General features: G+C 36.6%; 1 protein-coding gene across 3 annotated transcripts in view; it reads left to right on the top strand.

Moving 5' to 3' along the window:
• The window catches only part of LOC145668129 (atrial natriuretic peptide receptor 1), a 2,711,550-nt gene that overhangs the window by 2,670,344 nt on the left and 21,379 nt on the right, over positions 1–19,827 (top strand). For all 3 annotated transcript variants that reach the window (XM_081735691.1, XM_081735693.1, XM_081735692.1), the window contains one exon: positions 3,672–3,770. In XM_081735691.1, coding sequence (XP_081591817.1) covers positions 3,672–3,770 — 99 coding nt within the window. The remainder of the gene's footprint in view (positions 1–3,671; positions 3,771–19,827) is intronic.

A 19,827-nucleotide genomic window follows, 5' to 3' on the forward strand; every position in this document is an offset into this window, starting at 1 on the left:
TTTTTATCGGAAAAATTAGTGTTCTTTCCTCGTACATATTTTATAGAGATATACATATCCCACTTTTATATGGTGATAAACTGTAAGTGGGGACCCTGTAGATGAATATAAAATTATTAGATTATTAATTTTAAAGACGGCATTGCACGTTCTTCAGCATAATTTGAGGGAATATTTTGCTCATTTTTATCGGAAAAATTAGTGTTCTTTCCTCGTACATATTTTATAGAGATATACATATCCCACTTTTATATGGTGATAAACTGTAAGTGGGGACCCTGTAGATGAATATAAAATTATGAGGTTATTAATTTTAAAGTTGGCACTGGTTGTTTTTCTGCATAACTTGAGGTAATGTTTTGCTCATTTTTATCGGAAAAATTAGTGTTCTTTCCTCGTACATATTTTATAGAAATATACATATCCCACTTTTATATGGTGATAAACTGTAAGTGGGGACCCTATAGATGAATATAAAATTATGAGGTTATTAATTTAAAAGTTGGCTCTGGTCGTTTTTCAGCTTAGTTTGAGGGAATATTTTGCTCATTTTATCGGAAAAATTAGTGTTCTTTCCTCGTAGATATTTTATAGAGATATACATATCCCACTTTTATATGGTGATAAACTGTAAGTGGGGACCCTGTAGATGAATATAAAATTATGAGGTTATTAATTTTAAGGTTGGCACTGCTCGTTTTTCAGCATAATTTGAGGGAATATTTTGCTCATTTTTATCGGAGAAATTAGTGTTCTTTCCTCGTACATATTTTATAGAGATATACATATCCCACTTTTATATGGCGTTAAACTGTAAGTGGGAACCCTGTAGATGAATATCAAATAATGAGATTATTAATTTTAAAGTTGGCACTGCACGTTTTTCAGCATAATTTGAGGGAATATTTTGCTCATTTTTATCGGAAAAATTAGTGTTGTTTCCTCGTACATATTTTATAGAGATATACATTTCGCACTTTTATATGGTGATAAACTGTAAGGTGGGACCCTGTAGATGAATATAAAATTATGAGGTTATTAATTTAAAAGTTGGCACTGGTCGTTTTTCAGCTTAGTTTGAGGGAATATTTTGCTCATTTTTATCGGAAAAATTAGTGTTCTTTCCTCGTACATATTTTATAGAGATATACATATCCCACTTTTATATGGTGATAAACTGTAAGTGGGAACCCTGTAGATGAATATCAAATAATAAGATTATTAATTTTAAAGTTGGCACTGCACGTTTTTCAGCATAATTTGAGGGAATATTTTGCTCATTTTTATCGGAAAAATTAGTGTTCTTTCCTCGTACATATTTTATAGAGATATACATATCCCACTTTTATATGGTGATAAACTGTAAGTGAGGACCCTGTAGATGAATATAAAATTATGAGGTTATTAATTTTAAAGTTGGCACTGTACGATTTTTACCTTTTATGGAGGCAATATTTTTCTGTTATTTTCTGAAAAATTAGTCGCTATATATATGAAAATGAAATTAGATATTATACATGTTAGCATATTATGTGCATATTAAGTTATAGACGTGAATCGTTATTGACATTGCACTAGAAGTATCGTGATTGGTTTTGATGGTACACATTTAAAATGTATACTGGCAACCCTGGGAAATTTCGTTTTGTCTGCGGACAAATGTCTGCTAGAATCACCGCGGTAATTAAGTTATTAGGTGGACTGGATTGGTTTTAAACCACAGGGAAAATTTGTTTGGTATGTGTCATTGTATCGAATTGCATAGGAATGATGAACTTTCTTTTCATACTTACTCGAAAGTCAGAAAATGTGGCATACAATTATGTTTCCACGAGCTGCCCATATTATACAAATAACAACATTGTTATCCGGAATAGGCTTTTTGGAAATATTGGTAATAATAATAACATAATAATAGTAATAATAATAATAATGGTAATAATAATATGTAGAAGCTAGATGATGATTATTCTTCTCGCAAGAAATTCTAAATATGAGGAATTTAAAAATACCATAGGAAAATTATACAGCTAAAGTCAATATAGGAATATTACTAAAGAGAATTATGAAGATAATTTAAAGTTAAGTATGATTTCTTTTGTCACTAGAATTCTTTATGATGAGTGATACTAACAGAAAAACAGACTACAATAAAGCAATATGTTAATACTAAAAAATTAGTAATTTCTCCATATAGTCTATGATAAGATATATATATGATAAAATATTGGAAAATATGGTAAATTTTACGTATTAATTAATTAATTAATTAATTACGAGTATTCATAACGTGAGAGCTGCTTCAACACGGCTATAGCATAAAGATGTATACCAGGAGATAAATTGATACCGACATCAATTTGATTAAAGAGGGGTTACATGAGACACATCATGTATAGGCCTATATCCATCTTAGAATACCCCTGCAACCCTGTTATTTTTCTGTTCTGGAGTTAGCAGTTATCTGAATCACCGCGGTGCTCGGCCCGGGTTTAGGGTTGTCAACGGATCGAGTGGCCCGGCTCACAGCTCATCTACTATCGAGCCGAACCGAAAAGTGAGCCGAGTCAGCACCTCACCTAAGCAAGACGGCAAAAGCCGATGGCTCACCTGAGCCGAACCGATTCGGTGGCTCATCCCGAACGACCTGGCTCAGACCATCAGCTCAATTGAGCCGAGCCGATGGCTCATCCCAACCGAGCCGGCTCAAGCTGTTCGCTCAGTTGAATCGAGCCGAGCCCGTTGACATCATTACCCGGGTTGGGCTTCTGCTTAGATTCAGAAATACGACCGTGCAGGTCTCAGCCTTGATGGTAAAAACTACAGTATATACATATATTGGTGCTCACGACATTTGAGGCTGTGTTTTTCTTTTAAAAAATCTATTGTGGTCTCGTTATCGAGACGAGGTGAGATGCAAGCCGTGTCCCCTCTCGTGAACAACACTAAAAGTATTCCACATTACGGCTTACATTTCTCTTCGCTTTCGCTTTCCAGTTTAATCAGGCCATGATTTCAAAACGAACTAAAACGAGTTAAACGAGCGAGCTATGTATCAAACTCGACTCGACTGGAACTCGATCTCAAAAACAGTAACTCAGCTCGGAACTCGACTCGAGAAAACTACCTTTAACTCAGCTCGACTCGTGCCCATCCCTATTCATTTACAACTTTATACTTAAATATTCAAGTATATTTAAATAATTGGTAATAAATAAATAGACAAAGCCGTTTCCTTACTGAGTGACACAGTTTTCCCTGAACAGACAGATGTAGAAACATGGGATTGGAGTCATTGATTTAAGCGCTGCCTTCTACTGACACCAAGATATGTCGCTAGCAAGCAGGCAATTTGGAAACAAGCCCAAAGTTTGGGGGGAACAACCTGTTACATATAACAGCAGTATGCTGACAATAACTGATTTCAATATTGCATTACGTTCTGAAGCAACTCACTATTGCAGGTCCATGATAGAACGTCATTAATGCATAATAATCATATTCTCATCATTTTCCGATCATGCGCCGCACTCTAGGCCAGGAGCATAAAAAACGCTTTGCATATACCCTATGCATTTAATGTATAATTATCATTTGTTTCTGTTTATTGACTATATTTTCATACTATATTTACAACGTTAGTAACACATATGAATTATGGTATTTTCCAGGACCTTGCGTAGCTGGAGTGGTAGGATTGAAGATGCCAAGGTATTGTCTCTTCGGTGACACTGTAAATACTGCGTCGAGAATGGAATCAAATGGACAACGTAAGTCTCTAAATCTAGTCTAACTTATTTTGTTTCTTCATAATATACATAGCACCCTCTTGTATTTCCAACAGTATTAGAAATTAATCAAAAGTAAGTAGCAGGTCTTAGCATTTTTACTCTACTCAGAGCAGTATTCTCCGTTCGTTGTTTTGTTCAAAGGGAATTTGAAATTAGCATTGCTCTACCATAGTGCTTCGTAGACGGAACACCAGGGGTATGTGTCTGCTGCGTTGCGCACCAATGAAAAAAAAAATCACACCAGCTAAGAGAATCATGTCAGACACATATCCTGAAGTTCTCTAGACTCACTCCCCAAAGATAGAGATATCTTTTTCTATTTAGAGCGTCTAACGATGCTCCCTCGTCTCAGCGTCGTCTTCTCTCGCGTCTGAAGATTCGTTCCCCTTGAAAAGAGTTAATTGTGGAACACTTATCTATGGTGTTAAGATACTCGATGCTAGGTCATATGAGTTTCCAGTAAGTTTGTGGTGAACAATATCATGTCCGTGGGTTTTCTCGGGGTACTCCCTTTTCTTCCCACTTTCTGATTCCACTAATTCTTCCATTATCATTCACTTGCCTTAATCATCGTCTCCTTTAGCCTAAAGGGCATAATTGTGGGATGTTAAGCTAAAATATTTCATTTTAATTAAGTTTTCCAGTAGATGTCGTGTCCGTGAGTTTTCTTCGTATCTTCCCAATTTTTCCCTTCTCTCTTCGTTCCACCAATTCTTTTCTCAAAACTTGATTTGCAATTTCCATCTATCTGCCTCCTTAGGTATGTAGGGCACAGAACCATATTTAACATTTTTGCACTCTCAGGCCATTGAAAAGTGCCGCTTCCGTTTAAATAACGCTATAGTAAATTAGACGCAGTGAAGTGAATAAAACTGTTAAGGCTGCAAAAGCCTTAAGTCCTATGTTTATTTATAGATTACTAAATAAAGATAAGTTGATATCTACCTTCCCATAGACCATCCTTCATACATCCAATACCCATTCTCCATAAAATTCCCTTCCCTAAAAGAGGGCGTAACCCTCTAACAGGGTGCTAGCCGCTGGCTAGCTTGAAAAAAAAGAATAAAACTAATATTTAAGTGGAAGTAAAAAATAATAATATAAAATATATAAAATAATAAATAAGTTTCAATTTCAATTAGTAAAATTATGGTTGATTATGAGAAATATTAAGTAACTTTTTTCTAGCCAAACATTGGATATTTACAAATGTAGAAACCCCGTATCGTATCTATATGCCGCTCTGGGCCAAGGCCTGTAATGGCCCATGTGTAAATACGGCCTTGATAGGTTCAAATGAAAAACTCTTCTTCATTCTTACTTTTAGTATTATTACTCTTTCATTATGAAGTTTTGATCTTTCTTAATTTGATTTATTTGTTGCACACTGGTGTGGAAAATAAAAGGGGGAATAAAAACAGAGTATATGCTGGGTTGAGCGGAAAAATGTACAAACATTTTTTTTCAAGTCGTAATACCTCGGAAAAGTTGCAAATTGAGGAGACTAAACAGGAGTTTAAAAAAAAGAAGAAAAAGAAATAAAATCGGTTTATATCAAGGATGTTATAAAATAGAGGATCTGTCCATATGTATCTTCATTATATGAACTCAATGAAGCCGAAAAAAAACAACAACCGAGCATCGTCTGAGCCGGACGTCTGATTGGCTACTCTCGTTTCCGCCATGATTGTTGGCTCGAAACATTGAGATCTTAGTGGCGCGGAGCGGGCAGAGTAGGTGTGGCGAAGCTGTGACGTATGGCTTCACGATTTTATTGTATGGGCAGATCCTCTATTTTATAACATCCTTGGTTTATATTGTAATGTGCCACGTGCTTCTGTGTACAATGCCATATACTCCTGTTTGTAAACATCACCACATGTATTTAAATCGGAGTACTACACACCACAACAAGATTACTGTCGGATTACTACAAGAACCAGACCACGGACCACCAGCACCTCGTACAAATCACATGACGACATGGCAATTGCAGCGCCACCACCGTCGGCACGCCTGTATATTGGACAGCAACCAGCAGATAGGCACCAGTTTTCTGGTCTCACTCCTCTTGCTTGCCTGGAGCACTAGGAGAACCCAACCTTTAGTTTGCTACGAGACTCTTGGCTATTTTTTCTTCTTGGGGCTTAGCCTGCTTCGGGGCTCTGTAGAGATCCTGTTCACGACCGAACAATGTCTACCTCATAACAGAGAAAATTGTAGTAAAAATATTTCTGTAAATACTTTAACAAGAGAGACACTGACCAAAGCTTAAAACCCACTTTATTTTAAATTGTAATTTGTAACTGTAATAGATTTTTATTTTCGATAGTGTCTGAAGAAGGATATGTTAGATATCCGAAACAGTTACAAATTACAATTTAAAATAAAGTGGGTTTGAAGCTTTGGTCAGTGTCTCTTTTGTTAAAATAATCAATCCAAAGCCATGAATAGTCTTACTGTAAATACTGTTGTTATTGGAAGATTTTTATAAATAAACCGATAGTGGGAGTCTATTTTGGACTCTTTGATTTCATTAATCTAGCTCTACCTAGAAGAAATTCTACAATATCTTTTAGTCAGGCATGTGCTCTAAATTTGTCGATGTTTTATCTAGTCAATATTTAAATGTAATATCTCTAGTCGAATATTGTTTGAATCGATAATGATTTAGAAAAAAAAACAGTTCAAATTGATCAAGGTATTCCGCACATGCAATGGCTGTCAGTTCTAAGAAATTCAGACACTCGTTGTAACTTGCTCAAGTCAATGACCATGACGCTCCATCCACCCATAAATCAGATTTTAAAGCACCTTCAGCTAAAAATGTGTGAAAACTTAGATGTTCAATTGTTCAACATGAGTTTGTTGCACTTACGACTCTTCACATAAAAACTTAAAAAATAGTCAATAAAAAATTTGTTTATAAGTATTACTAATATGGTCTAAAATATTTTTTTTAAAATATTTAAACTTGTTTTCAATGAAGAAAAACAAAAAGCATGTAAGTTGTTAGTATATTTTTGTCTTTAACTGTGATCTACCTTTATTTGTAAATTTTGTTCCAAACTTTCATTAAATTTGAAAGTAATGCGTGACCAAAAGATGTTGATGAATTGAAATAATATTTAAACATTATTTATGTGGTTCTACGAGGACTATTATTTTTTTCAACCTTCAATGAAGCATAACACAAGAAAAATGTGAATCACAAAATCATTTTATTACCAAAATTCAAGCACAATCACAGTTACTTCTTCACATGCTCACCATAAAGATTAAGGCATTTGTCATATCGATGAACGAGCTTTCCAATACCCTCTTCATAAATGGTTGCCACGAGCGTATGGAGATAGGTTTTCACATTTTGAAGTTTTCCATTGGTGCTCAAGTGTTGTTCTCCTAGACCTTGTTTCAGCAGCCGAAAAAGATGACAGTAAACTAGAAGTTAGATCTGGGCTGTATGCCGGGTGCTGAAGCACTTCCTACTGAAACTGAGCAAGCAGCTCCCTGGTTACGGCAGCAGCATGCGGTTTCGCGTTGCCATGGATCAACACAATTCCAGAAGGCAGTATACCCCTTCTTTTGTTTTGTGTGCCTCGCCGCAGGTTACGTAATGTCTGGCAGTACACATTTGTAGTGATCGTAGTCCCTGGCTCCATAAACTCCACAAGCAACACACCTTTCTGATCCCAGAAAACAGTCGCCGTGATCTTCCTGTTGTTGAACGTTTGTTTGAACTTTTTGGTTTTGTAGAGAACGTGTGTGCATCCATTGTTTGGATTGTTCTTTGGATTCTGGATTGTCACAGAGAATCCACGTTTCATCCCCTGTCACAATGAAGCTCAAAAACTCTTCCCCTTCATCAGCGTAAAGTGTGAGAAATGATAAGCCTGATGTCATGCGCTGTATTTTGTGCTCCTCAGACCAGCTTTTTGGGAACCCAGCGTGCACAAAGTTTTCGACAGCCTAGGTGTTCTGTAACAATGGTGTACAGAGATGACCTTGAAATCTCCGGAAAATCCACAAACAACTCTGATGGTAAACCTCCGAATCTCTCGAACCCTTTGATCCACTCGCTGAACAAGGTTTTCGTTATTGGCGACAGACATGCGTCCTTGTCCACCTTCATCATGAACATCCGTTCGGCCTTTTTAAAATTTTCTACACCATTCACGCATAACACCCTCACTCATATAGTGTGCACCATAAACACGTCTCATTTTGCGATGAATTTCTGCTGCACTATTCTCTTCTGCCTGTAGAAAACGAATGATTCTTCGCTTGGCGGGAGAATCAATGATGGAAACCATGCTTACTTGTCAGTAACTCAACTCCTACTAATGTGCTGAACCTTAACCGTGGCAGATGTTATGGTGGGGTAGTTGCGCAGTAGCACAGTGCGCAGATCCGCATCCTTACAGCGTTTACACACGTCCCCAGTCATGCCGGTTCCGGTTCCGACAATGCCGGCGATAGAATCGGCGGCAATGTAATCAAATGGTACCTTGCACACGCTTTCCGACCCGGCAAAAAAGCCGGTGGAACTCCCGAGACCAGCAAATGCAGTCGGCCTAGCTGCCGACAGTGTCGCTGTCGGCTCCGGTTTTGTCGGCGGCAATGCTTTCTTATACGTGGATGCACACGCAGCCGGTAATGCTTGCTGATAGGTTTCTTCAGTTTAGCTGCAGTGAGTGAGTGGCAAGGCGTTATGTATTCTTGTTTCTTTTCCTGTATTTGGATTTTTGTTTACTTCAGTTTTTCTTTTTTGTTATTTTCTTTTTTCACATCACTTCAATATATAATGAAAAATGAAATAATCAAAATGGCTGTTAGGTACCACAATATAGTGGCTTGCTATTTACATTAATTCTCAGCAAGGGAAATTCGGATCTTTCTTCTCTGTAAGTACAGCAAGGCAAGGAGATATTGTTTTTTATTGCTGGACTCATGTTCTCTCCTTCACGTTCAAACTCAAACTACTTCTCGGCACCGGCATTACCGGGATGTGTGTGCAAAGCAGCGCTGGCACCGACATTGCCGGAGCCGGCACCGGTTTTGCCGTTTGCGTGTGCAAAGCAGCCCCGGTTCCTTTTCTGGACGCATGCAAACGCTGTTATACTTGTCTAGTCAAGTATAAGAGCAAACGGAGGTTCAAAAAATAGCTCTTAATAATACATAAAGATTTGAGCTATTACATTCGGGAAGAGGCCAATTTATAATGTTAAAATAAATATCGTAATAATGTGATTTTTTTTTCAAATTTCGATAAACTTTAGAGCGCATGCTCAACCGCAAGATATAAACCTATTTTAATTCTTTTTTCACTCCTATTTAGTCTCCCCGCAAGTTTTCCGCTGTATTACGACTTGAAAGAAATTCAGTTTTTTCGGAGTTGACGAAACCTGAACTCCCCAGAACTGTTTTACTTTTTTTCTTTTTTTTTTCTGGATGAGATACTTCATTGTTTGTAGATCCTAAACTCTGTTGGTACTAAATAACACTGGATACTATGGCTGCCTACAATGTATAGACAAACAGTTCCGGTGACAAAATAAAGATTCTAAAGGGTCTTTCCTAGTAAGATTGTGAAATCGGCCCTTGATCCAAATTGGGTTGCTATTGACCCAAAAGGTTACCCTTGACCTAAAACTACCTCCAAAAAATTTTTGACCCCCACCCCCTCCCCTTACCGAATTATCGTATTATTCGAAATTGCATGCTCAAAATTGAATATTTTTTAATTTTGATCGGGGTGGTCCAAAAATTTTGAAAGTTTCATAGATTGTAGATACTATATAGATGCAAATGTGCAATTTCTTTTAAAACTATCGGTACGTATTTTCTTTATTTTTTTGCGTGTTGAAGATTTCAAAAAATTGTAGGAAAAAACTTTTTGGGGGGGAGGACACATTCCTGATTTTTTGGTTAAAAACTTTGTTATACCCTTAGGTACAACATATATTTTTTCGTGGGCCTGAAAGTGATGGCAACATTGTCAAAAAGAAATAAAACTGAAAACAAACGTGTTTTTCGCATAGTTTTTCCCATCATTTAGGGCCCTCAAGGTGAGGACCTCTTCAAATAATTCTTTGCCAAAGTTCACAATTTTCCTTTCTCTTGCATCCCTTCTGCTTCTGTCGTTCTTTGGATGCTTCGATTGTGTCCATTTCAGAATAGAAACACCAAATATATATCCGTTACAGTGCTTCAATTTCAACCAACTCTTGCAAAGTTAAACATACTAGGTCATATGCAGAGTCCTTCTGACGTGTGATTAGAATCATACTATAGACACACCACATTGACATGACACCTAGTCTTCCGTTCCGAGCGCTGCTATCGGGTGAAGGAATTCCACTCCCATTCGTCATCCGCTCTCTCGCTTAGCAAGAGCTGAACCCTTATTGGCTCAACCGTGTGTGTGTCGAGAGTGTGAGCTTTAGTTCGCATATTTGCCACGGCTCAAGACATTTTGGCAGCACTTTAAAGCGTTCGACTTCCATATGCTTCCTGCAGAAGTCGGGCGTTTAGCATGACGCTAATCATTTGTCAAAACGACTCTGCATAAGGCGGACTGTATCTCGCGTCGGTTCCTCGTATCTATCAGTGCTTGCTTCAGTGGCCGCACACAGTGGTGCTCTCTACCGCGAGCTGTGTGTAAGTTTGCTGTGCAAGAGTCGGTTGAAATGGAAGCACTGTTGCGGAGATATATTTGGTGTTTCTGTTTAGAAATGGACACAATCGAAGCAGCCGAAAAACGTCAGAAGCGGAAGGAACGCAAGAGAAAGGAAAATTATGAACTTTGGCAAAGAATTGTTTGAAGGGGGCACTCATCTTGAGGGCCCTAAAATGGTGGAAAAACTGAAAAAAAAAACACGTTTATTCTCAGTTTTTATTTCTTTTTGACAATGTTGCTATCACTTTCAGGCCCCCAAAAAATATATGTTCTACCTAAGGGTATAACAATTTTTTTAACCAGAAAATCAATGTGTGTGTGTCCCCCAGATTTTCTTCTGCATTTTTTTTTTTTTTTTTTTTTTTTTTTTTTGAAATTTTCAACGCAAAAAAATAAAGAAAATACGCATCGATAGTTTTGAAAAAAAATGCACATTTGCATCTATATAGTATCTACAATCTGTGAAACAATCAAAATTTTTGGACCACCCCCACCAAAATTAAGTAACCTTTTGGGTCAATAGCGATCCAATTTGGATCAAGAGCCGATTTCACTATCTTACCAGGAAAGACCCTTTGGTAGTCCAGCAACTAACTAACTAACTACCTGGCCTATGGAACCCGGAGGTTCAGTGCCGCGTTCACAAAAGCTCTCCACTGACTTCTATCCTTAGCTAGTTGGATCCAGTTTCTACTTTGTATTCCTATCTCTGCGAGATCCATCTTAATATTATCCTCCTATTGGTCTTAATATGTTTTCCTATTGTCTTCCAGTCAAGACTTTGAAAGCGTTTCTACTTTCTTCCATTCTAGCTACATGACCCGCCCACCTAAGCCTCCTAAACTTGATGACCCTAACAATGTTGGGTAAACCGTATAAATTGTATAGTTCCTCGTTATGAAGTTTCCGCCATTCCCCATTCCCGTTCCTCTTGGGTCCGAATATTCTTCTCAGGATCCTGTTCTCAAATACTTTCAGTCTATGTTCTTCCCTCAGAGTAAGCGACCATGTTTCGCAACCATAAAGAACAATAGGCATGATTATCGTTTTATACATTTTAAGCTTCAAATTCCTTGACAGTATTCGCGACGACAGGAGAATTTGAACTGAATAATAACATGAATTCCCTGCGTTTAGTCGTCATTTAATTTCTTCGTGAATATAGTTTTCATCTGTTAATACTGATGCTAGATATTTGAAACTATCCACTTTATCAAATGTATTATTCAACAATTTAACTCATCCATAATTTACCGTATTACGGTCCCGACGAACTTCCATGTATTTAGTTTTCTCTGCATTTACTTCTAAACCCAGGTCCCTGCCCCATAATTAATAAGACCTCTGCATTTCTTTCAATTGTTCTCCCATCATCCCCTATTAAATTTCCATCATCAGCATACGCCATAACCTGATGAACGCAATTCAGCTCTAGGCTCTGGTTGTTATGTTTGGTTTTCCTTATAGCGATTCCAGGACTAAGTTGAATAATAATGGCGACAACTCATCTTCTTGTTTCAGGCCACCCTCGATGTGATATCTCATAGATATAAACTTTCCTACCCGAACTTTACTTTTTGATTCATTTAAGCACATCTTAATTAATCTGATTAGCTTTTTCGGTATTCCAAACTCTGTAAGAATGTTGTACAATGTTTCTCTCCTACCTGACTTGTAAGCCTTTCTAAAATCAATAAATAGTTGATTTACCGGGTATTATATTCCCACTTCTTTTCGAGTATTTGTCGAATGGTAAATATTTGGTCGATAGTTGATCGATTTCGTCTAAATGCGCACCGATAATCTCCAATAATTTCATCTGCGAATGGGGTCAGTGTTGCTAACAGAATATCTCTCCCCCCTCACGGGAATAAATTTGTTAGTTTTTGCAGTTCACGTCCAATAATAATCCTTCTTACCATTTCTAAGAATTTCATTGACTTTTCATTTTCTTTTGCTCTTTGTTGAGAAATAATACTGTATTTGTCAAATTTCATTCCATATAAGAACTGCGTTCTTTCTTTTCTTTCTTTCGTCCATTCTACTCTTCTGTTTCTTTTTCTTAGTTATTACTTTCTTCCATTTCTCCTATTTCGACCGTTGTTAGTTGTGATTCAAGTCGGCCGTCGTCAGGAACACTAAAACGAAAAAGAGCTGATAAGTGAAACTGGTGTTTCACACCAACTTGCACAAGTATCAACATAACGGGATTTTAGTTATTATAGCAAAGGAATATTTACATCGTTTAGTTAGAAAGAAAGGCAAATCTTTGAATTAAAGAAAATCATGAGGAGGGGGATGAAATAGCCTGAAATTAGGTAGGCCAAGTGGATGCTTCCTTTTTTTTATCTATGAATAGAATAAAAGGTTAGATTCACTGCTAAATTTTTGTATATATCATTTCAGATAAGATTCACCAGTCTTCAATTCTTGACATTGAAATTGCAGCCACTATATTTCAGTTTCAAACTTGTATCAACATTTTTCTTTCAGTTAAAAAACGTACACAGATAAAACTGAATATTTCCATTTTTTTTTTTCTAAAACGAAATCGGTGAAGTTGAAATGAGATTACAAATATTCAACGTGTGTTTGCAGGAGCGATATTTCAAATTTGCCCTGGGGGAGGGGTAAGATCCTCCACTGACATACGAGTTTCGAGTTTTTTCCTAGTATATTAGTAGACGATCGATTAAAATGTATATTTAAATCTCAAACTCAGGTGGGTAATTGTCCCCTGCTTAGCCGTGTTGTGCATAGCTCCCCGAAACAAAATTCTAAATATGGGGGCCGCGGTGGCTCAGTGGTAGAGCGTTCACCTCTGGTGCTTGGGGTCTCGGATTCAATCCCAGTCCCCACCAAGTGAACTTTGTGGTGGACAAACACCGTGTGCGTGGGTTTTCTCGGAGTTCTCCCGTTTCCTCCCACTTTCTTCATTCCACCATTTCATTCATCACTCATCATCACCGTTTCCTTTAGCCTAACCGGCATAACTGTGGGACGTAAAACTCAAAGGTTTCATTTCATTTTCAAAATTCTAAATACACCACTAACAAGTAAATTAAGAGACTCGATAATACGATACTCTAAACTAGGGATGGCCAAAATTTTCCGGAATCCGGATTCCGGAAATTTTGTTTTCCGGAATCGGAAAATTTACTTTCCAGAATTCGGAAAAATTCCGGATCCCGGAAAAATTCCGGAATTCAGATAAATTCCGACATTCGGAAAAAATCCGGAATTTAGATTCCGGAAAGTAAAAATTCTGGAATTGGCCATCCCTAGCTAGTAGCTGTTAAAAGAGAAACACAATAATGAATATATATACTGAATTAGTTTCTTGTAGTTGGATATGTCTTTATCACTTACGTAGACAATTGCTACTGCAGTTATTTACTGCTTTATGAGGAAGGTCTTATTTTCACACACAAAAAAGTCGCCGGTATGTCTCAAACATTATCGCGTTTCCACCTGCAGCTGCTCCAAAGCACTGCAAACTACTTTTTAACAAGGCGAAAGGCAGTGAAGGAAAATAAATCTCAACAAATATTCTAATAACATTCGCTTATTGTCAACATACCTACAGTGAACGCAGAAAGTGTTCGTACACCGTGCATACTTTATATTGGAAACAGCTAGCATGAGAACGGGAGGTGGAAAATATATATATAACCAGAATTAAGACTACACATTTATACATTTTATTTCTATATACAAGAGAAAGGCCAAACAAAGACAATCACTGTTTTGTTCAGAAGAAGAGAGAATTCCTTTTTTGTAAACGCAAAAAGTCACCGTACACTTATGATTGAATTAATGCTTATAAAGTATATTACGTTATTTAATATTTTGTGGGATTACCCTGTGCGTTAATGATTGTCTGTAGTCTTCGTAGCATTGATTTCACCTGTAGTAGTTCGTAGTTCTGTAGCTTCGGGACTGATTATGTCCCATTCTTCTTGAATAGCTTTTTTCAGGCCTTCTTTGGTAGAGAAGCTGTGCCTTCTGATTCTTGTCTCCAGAACAGACCATAGATGTTCTATGGGGTTCATGTCTGGGGATTGGGGAGGTGTGCGAAGCTGTTTCAAGGTATTATAGAGTAGCCACAATCGAGTATTTTCCGCTGTATGTTTGGAGTTGTTGCCTTGCTGAACAATAAATTGTTTTCTGCGCACTAGTATAGAGATTTTTCTTTAATATGTAAATATACACTTTGTGGATCATCACTTCATCGATAAAGTGGAGACGACCCACTCCTGAGGCACTCATACAACCCCAGACGAGCACGGACCCTCCTCCGTGTCTTACTTTACGGACGAGATTTTGAGGATTCATCTATGTATTCACCTTGCGCCATACCATACGCCTCCCATTGGATTCGATAAAATTAAATTTACTTTCGTCCGAAAATATGACCCTATTCCAGAAAGAAGCCTGATCCCTTATCTTTATACTCTTTTTCAAACTTTAGTATCTTTATACGATTTGTCTTGTTCACCCATAACATTTTCCTGGCTATCCGACCATGATACCCTGCAAATATTCCGACTGTACTGGCTGATACTTTAACACCGCGTGTTTCCAGATCCATTGCCAATTGCACAGCACTACTTTTCGGAACCTTTTTTCTTTCCCTAATAATGTAACGTTTATCTTGTACACTCAACACTCTTGGTCTTCCAGTTTTTTTTTTTTTTTTTTTTTCGCACAGTGATAGAAACGTTATACATCGCAATTATTGTTTGTACTGTTGAACGAGGCCTGTCTGCAAGGTTTGCTATCTTTCTCAAAGACTTACCTTTCTTATGCAATTGATTAATTACTTTTCTTGCCTCCTCATTTGTTTCTGTTCGGTTGCTTCCCATTTCGACAGCCCACCGTGCAGTTTTTTTCACTCCTATTCACAACTAAACTCATTCTGTTATTCGTCATGCTATACAGAGGTGTATACTCAGGTGAATACTAGTGAACCCCAGTTGTGGTATCTTTGTTTCGTATTCGTACGTCAGGTGTACGATCACTTTTTGCGTCTACTCTATATATTTTCTACGGAATTTATTTACTTTCTGACCATTAAACTTGTCTTTGTGGTTCTTTATTGATATGTTCATAAAGCTTAGTTTTCATTATTCATATTGTGTGTGTTATTACACTTCTTCAATTTTCTGTTTCTTTTTCGCAAGCATTCTCGTTTCAATAACATAGGTGTACGAACACTTTCTGCGCTCACTGTATGTACAGTAAATACAAATTTACAATTTTTGACTTTACGAAGTATACAATGTAATTGTTCAATAATTAACATAAGCAGGCATTCATTAATATACATTAATACAATAATGAAACTAATAAGCGGGTGATTGATGACTCAGTGGTAGAGTTTTCATCTATGGTATTCTAACCCAGGACATGTGGGTTTTTGATGGCTAATTTTGTGTTCGAAAATTTTGCCGGTGGTAGGCCTACTCTTGGTTCCCTTTCTTATATTTGTTCCATCATCACTCATTAACGAATTTAGTTTATCAAAACTCTATAGCCATATATTCATTCTGTCCGTCAGTGAAACAAACAGTCTCAAGAACTATCTGATGGATTACCATCAATTTTGGCCACGATGTACAGAGTCAATAGTTAAGAATCGAGTTCCCTGATGAATGTAATATTCAAACCGGAAGCGGTACAAATCAACCATTTCCGGTTTTAACGTTAATCATTATGTAGTAAATATGGTAATAGATAGCGAGAAGCGGTTTCCAGTAATCGACATATATAACATTCATGTAGATAGAATGTTACCCAATTTGTGCATCTGCTGAAAATAATGAGCTTTGGTATTTAGAGAGCATTTTCCGCTTTAGAAAATGTGTGCTTGGTAAAGAATGTAGAGAATTAGCTGAGTCAGGCACGTAGCTAGAATATGGTAATAGGAAGGGGGGGTCTGTCACGAAATACTGTGGTTATTTCCAGGGGCTCAATCATTCTAAACTATTTTATTGGCAACATATATTGTTTCGTTTAGCCAAGATTTCTAATGGAGGGATGATATGAAATACTGTGGTTACACACCAGAGGCTCGATCAATCTAAATATTTTACTGACAACATACCCATATTGATTGGTTAGGACAATAAAATGAGGATATATTAGTAAGTATTTTAATAAGAAGCTATGAAGAAATCTCGAGTAAAAAAATATTAAAAAGTATTGAAAAAGATATAGTCTTCCGAGGTCATTCGAACGGTGTCGAGAATTTTGCGTCTGGGAAATTTGCGCCCTACTTCAAGAACAGGGAAAATTGCGCCTGCGATGTACCTCCACCGGGAAGTTTGAGCCCTGCGAAATAAAAGAACCTATTGGAGCTTACGCATTTGCTCGGAGGGGCTGACATTATAGCATAAACAATCCTCCCCCCACAACCATGCCATTTGTGATTTATTTTCATTGTGGCTATATAAGGGGAGAATAAACTTCAATATAAGCCAAAAGAACACAACGGATCAACGCAATCACTGCTTCTTCCAGAGATGATTTTGGGGGAACACTGGCCTCCCCAGAGCTCTCAGAGTGCCCCCTCGGAGGAGACCAAAATAATACGTCTATAATATAATAATAAATAGAATAGTACCAGCAGTGATCCCCTCCGGAATACTAAGTGTGCCCCCCGGAACATTTTTTCTGAAAGAACGACTGAACGCAATTGTGTGTTTGAAGTGTAATTCCAGCAAGTAAACACACTGTACATAGTTTTCTTGATAATATTACTGAACTGATTTTACATTCACTTTACATTTTCTTTTCTATATTTTGTGTCCTAAAAAGCCAAACAACTCGCAAGGATTGTGAACAGAGATATCTGGGTAGAGCCAAACAGCCTTTTGTAAATTAAATTATACTCTTTGAATATTTTAATAAATAATTATATATCAGTCATTTATACTTTTATTGTAAATTTTGTAGTATAGTGAAAAATTGTATTTGTATGGATTGCCCTTTAGTGAACTAAAATTGCATTTTTTTTCATTTGTTCGGAATATTATAACGGATGGAGTAACTCACTGAGACGATGAGAGGCAAGCCTAGTTCAAGTGTGAGTGGAAGTTACTTTACACAATACAAAAATAAGTTGAATTGTAGGGCGCTAACATCCCAGTGCAAATATATAGCCGGCGCATTTTCCCCTCTTTTTGCGGTAGGGCGCAATCATCCCAGTGCAAATATATTGCGAGCGCATTTTTTCCTATTTTTTTGGTAGGGCGCAAATTTCCCGGGCGCAAAATTCTCGCATTCAAGGAAAATATAATGTCCGTGAAGTTGACAAGCCACTTATGTCAGACTCCAATTTCGACTTTAAACGTCGCTAGTGCTATGTTAGTGTTCGATAGCCACAAATCGTTAGTACTCCACAGATAACGTGTGCTTTTTAAATAATGGATATGTCTTCTAACTGCATGCCAACACGCCCGCTTCTAAGAATCATCTCAAAAATGAGGATAACCGTTAGAGCAAGTAAGTGCTCATTAGTGCCATTAACATTAGCGTTAATACCTCCATCGTACGGCCCTTTGAGTATCTTTGCTAGAGTCTCAATGCGTCCTTATATTCTCGCGAACATTCTGACATGCCCAAGTTAGTTACTTTTTTTTTTTTTTTTGCAACTATTGTTTATCTGTTATTGTTTATTGTTTATTATTTATTGCTAGTCTGCAGAGTAGTCCTTACATTAATATGCCATTGTCCTTGATAATCATTGCGTATTTACAAGCAGTTTGTTATTACTGTTAGAAGATATCAAAAAACAACAGATAAAATCTACTACTTAACGGTTCATATTTTTCTTTTACAGTACATAAACGATTAATAATAATAATAATAATAATAATAATAATAATAATAATAATAATAATAATAATAATAATAATAATAATAATAATAAGACTATTCCAGCATAAAAGTTATCAATTGCATCACACTGGCAACAACCAACGCATATTTTAACATCATAAAAATTCGTTTCTCACGATTTTCTGGAAAACTACTTATGATAACATCTTCATTATGTCAAGTTGTTTATCTCAGTGTGATATATGTATTATTCTACCTCTGGACAATATCACAGTAAAACAAAAATTACATATTAGGAGTACATCGTACTTTTGGACTACATCTCATTAACCATGGGAAGATTGAGTAGTGTATACTTTAGGATGTAAGTTTCAGCTTAACTTGCATCATACATTCTTAGGATTACAAAAAGGAAATTTGTTCGTTTGCATTTGAACAAAATTCTTAGGATTACAAAAAGAAAAAAATATTTTTTCCGAATTCCGGACTTTTTCTCAATTCCGGAATTTTTCCGAAATCCGGATTTTTTCTGAATTCCGGATTTTTTCCGAAATCCGGAATTTTTCTGAATTCCGGAATTTTTCCGAAATCCGGAATTTTTCTGAATTCCGGGATTTTTCCGAAATCCGGAATTTTTCCGAATTCCGGAATTTTCCGATTTTACTTTCCGGATTCCGGAAAGTAAAAATTCCGGAATTGGCCATCCCTACTCTAAACACTGATATACATCTTTGGAATAATTATCAAACAATACTTGGTGGTGCGCGGCATACTGTAAACCATATAAGATGATTGGGTTTGAAAGCCATTTACATAACGATTCTCTTATCAATTAATTTACATTTGGCCATGAATGTTATATAATTTATGGAACACAAAAAAGGAAAAAGGAAAGGAATAATTTTGTTTTATACAAAACATTGAGAAACAAAAAGAAAATATAATAATAGTTCATAAAGTTTATGTTGTTGCTAGGCTATATTGTGGTTGTCGAATGAATGTTTATACGTATAGATGATTGTCTTATATAAGAAGGAGATCAATAAAAATGTTTTGAATATGCGTTGTGATTATTCAACTCTATAGAACGAAGTGGGATTTAAAGTAGATAAAATGTTCATGCTGTATTTCATATACCAAATTTTGTGTCTTTATATTCAATGATTCTAAAAGAAACCATATAACGATATTTAAATCCTGCTTTCGCTACGTTTTGGAGTATAATTTTCTACATTCTTTCAAACGAATATGATGTTTGTGTTCTGTTTATCTATATGTAAAAATAAATTCCATATATATCTCACAGAATTCTATGGTAGAAAATTCGTCTTCCTTACTTTTCAGTTTAAATTTCCTTCATCAGGGTTCGTTTATGTGAGAGATACCCGCTATTTGCGAATCAAAATGCCAGAACATAACGAAATTTGTGTCTTTGCGCCCAGCGGTTCTAAAGGAACGTAGAATAATGGTTTAATCCTAGCTTCCTACCTCTAACTAACTAACTAATTAACTCCA

Source organism: Thermobia domestica, chromosome 13 (genome assembly GCF_964235325.1).
Source record: "Thermobia domestica chromosome 13, izTheDome1.hap1.1, whole genome shotgun sequence".
Taxonomy (NCBI): domain Eukaryota; kingdom Metazoa; phylum Arthropoda; class Insecta; order Zygentoma; family Lepismatidae; genus Thermobia; species Thermobia domestica.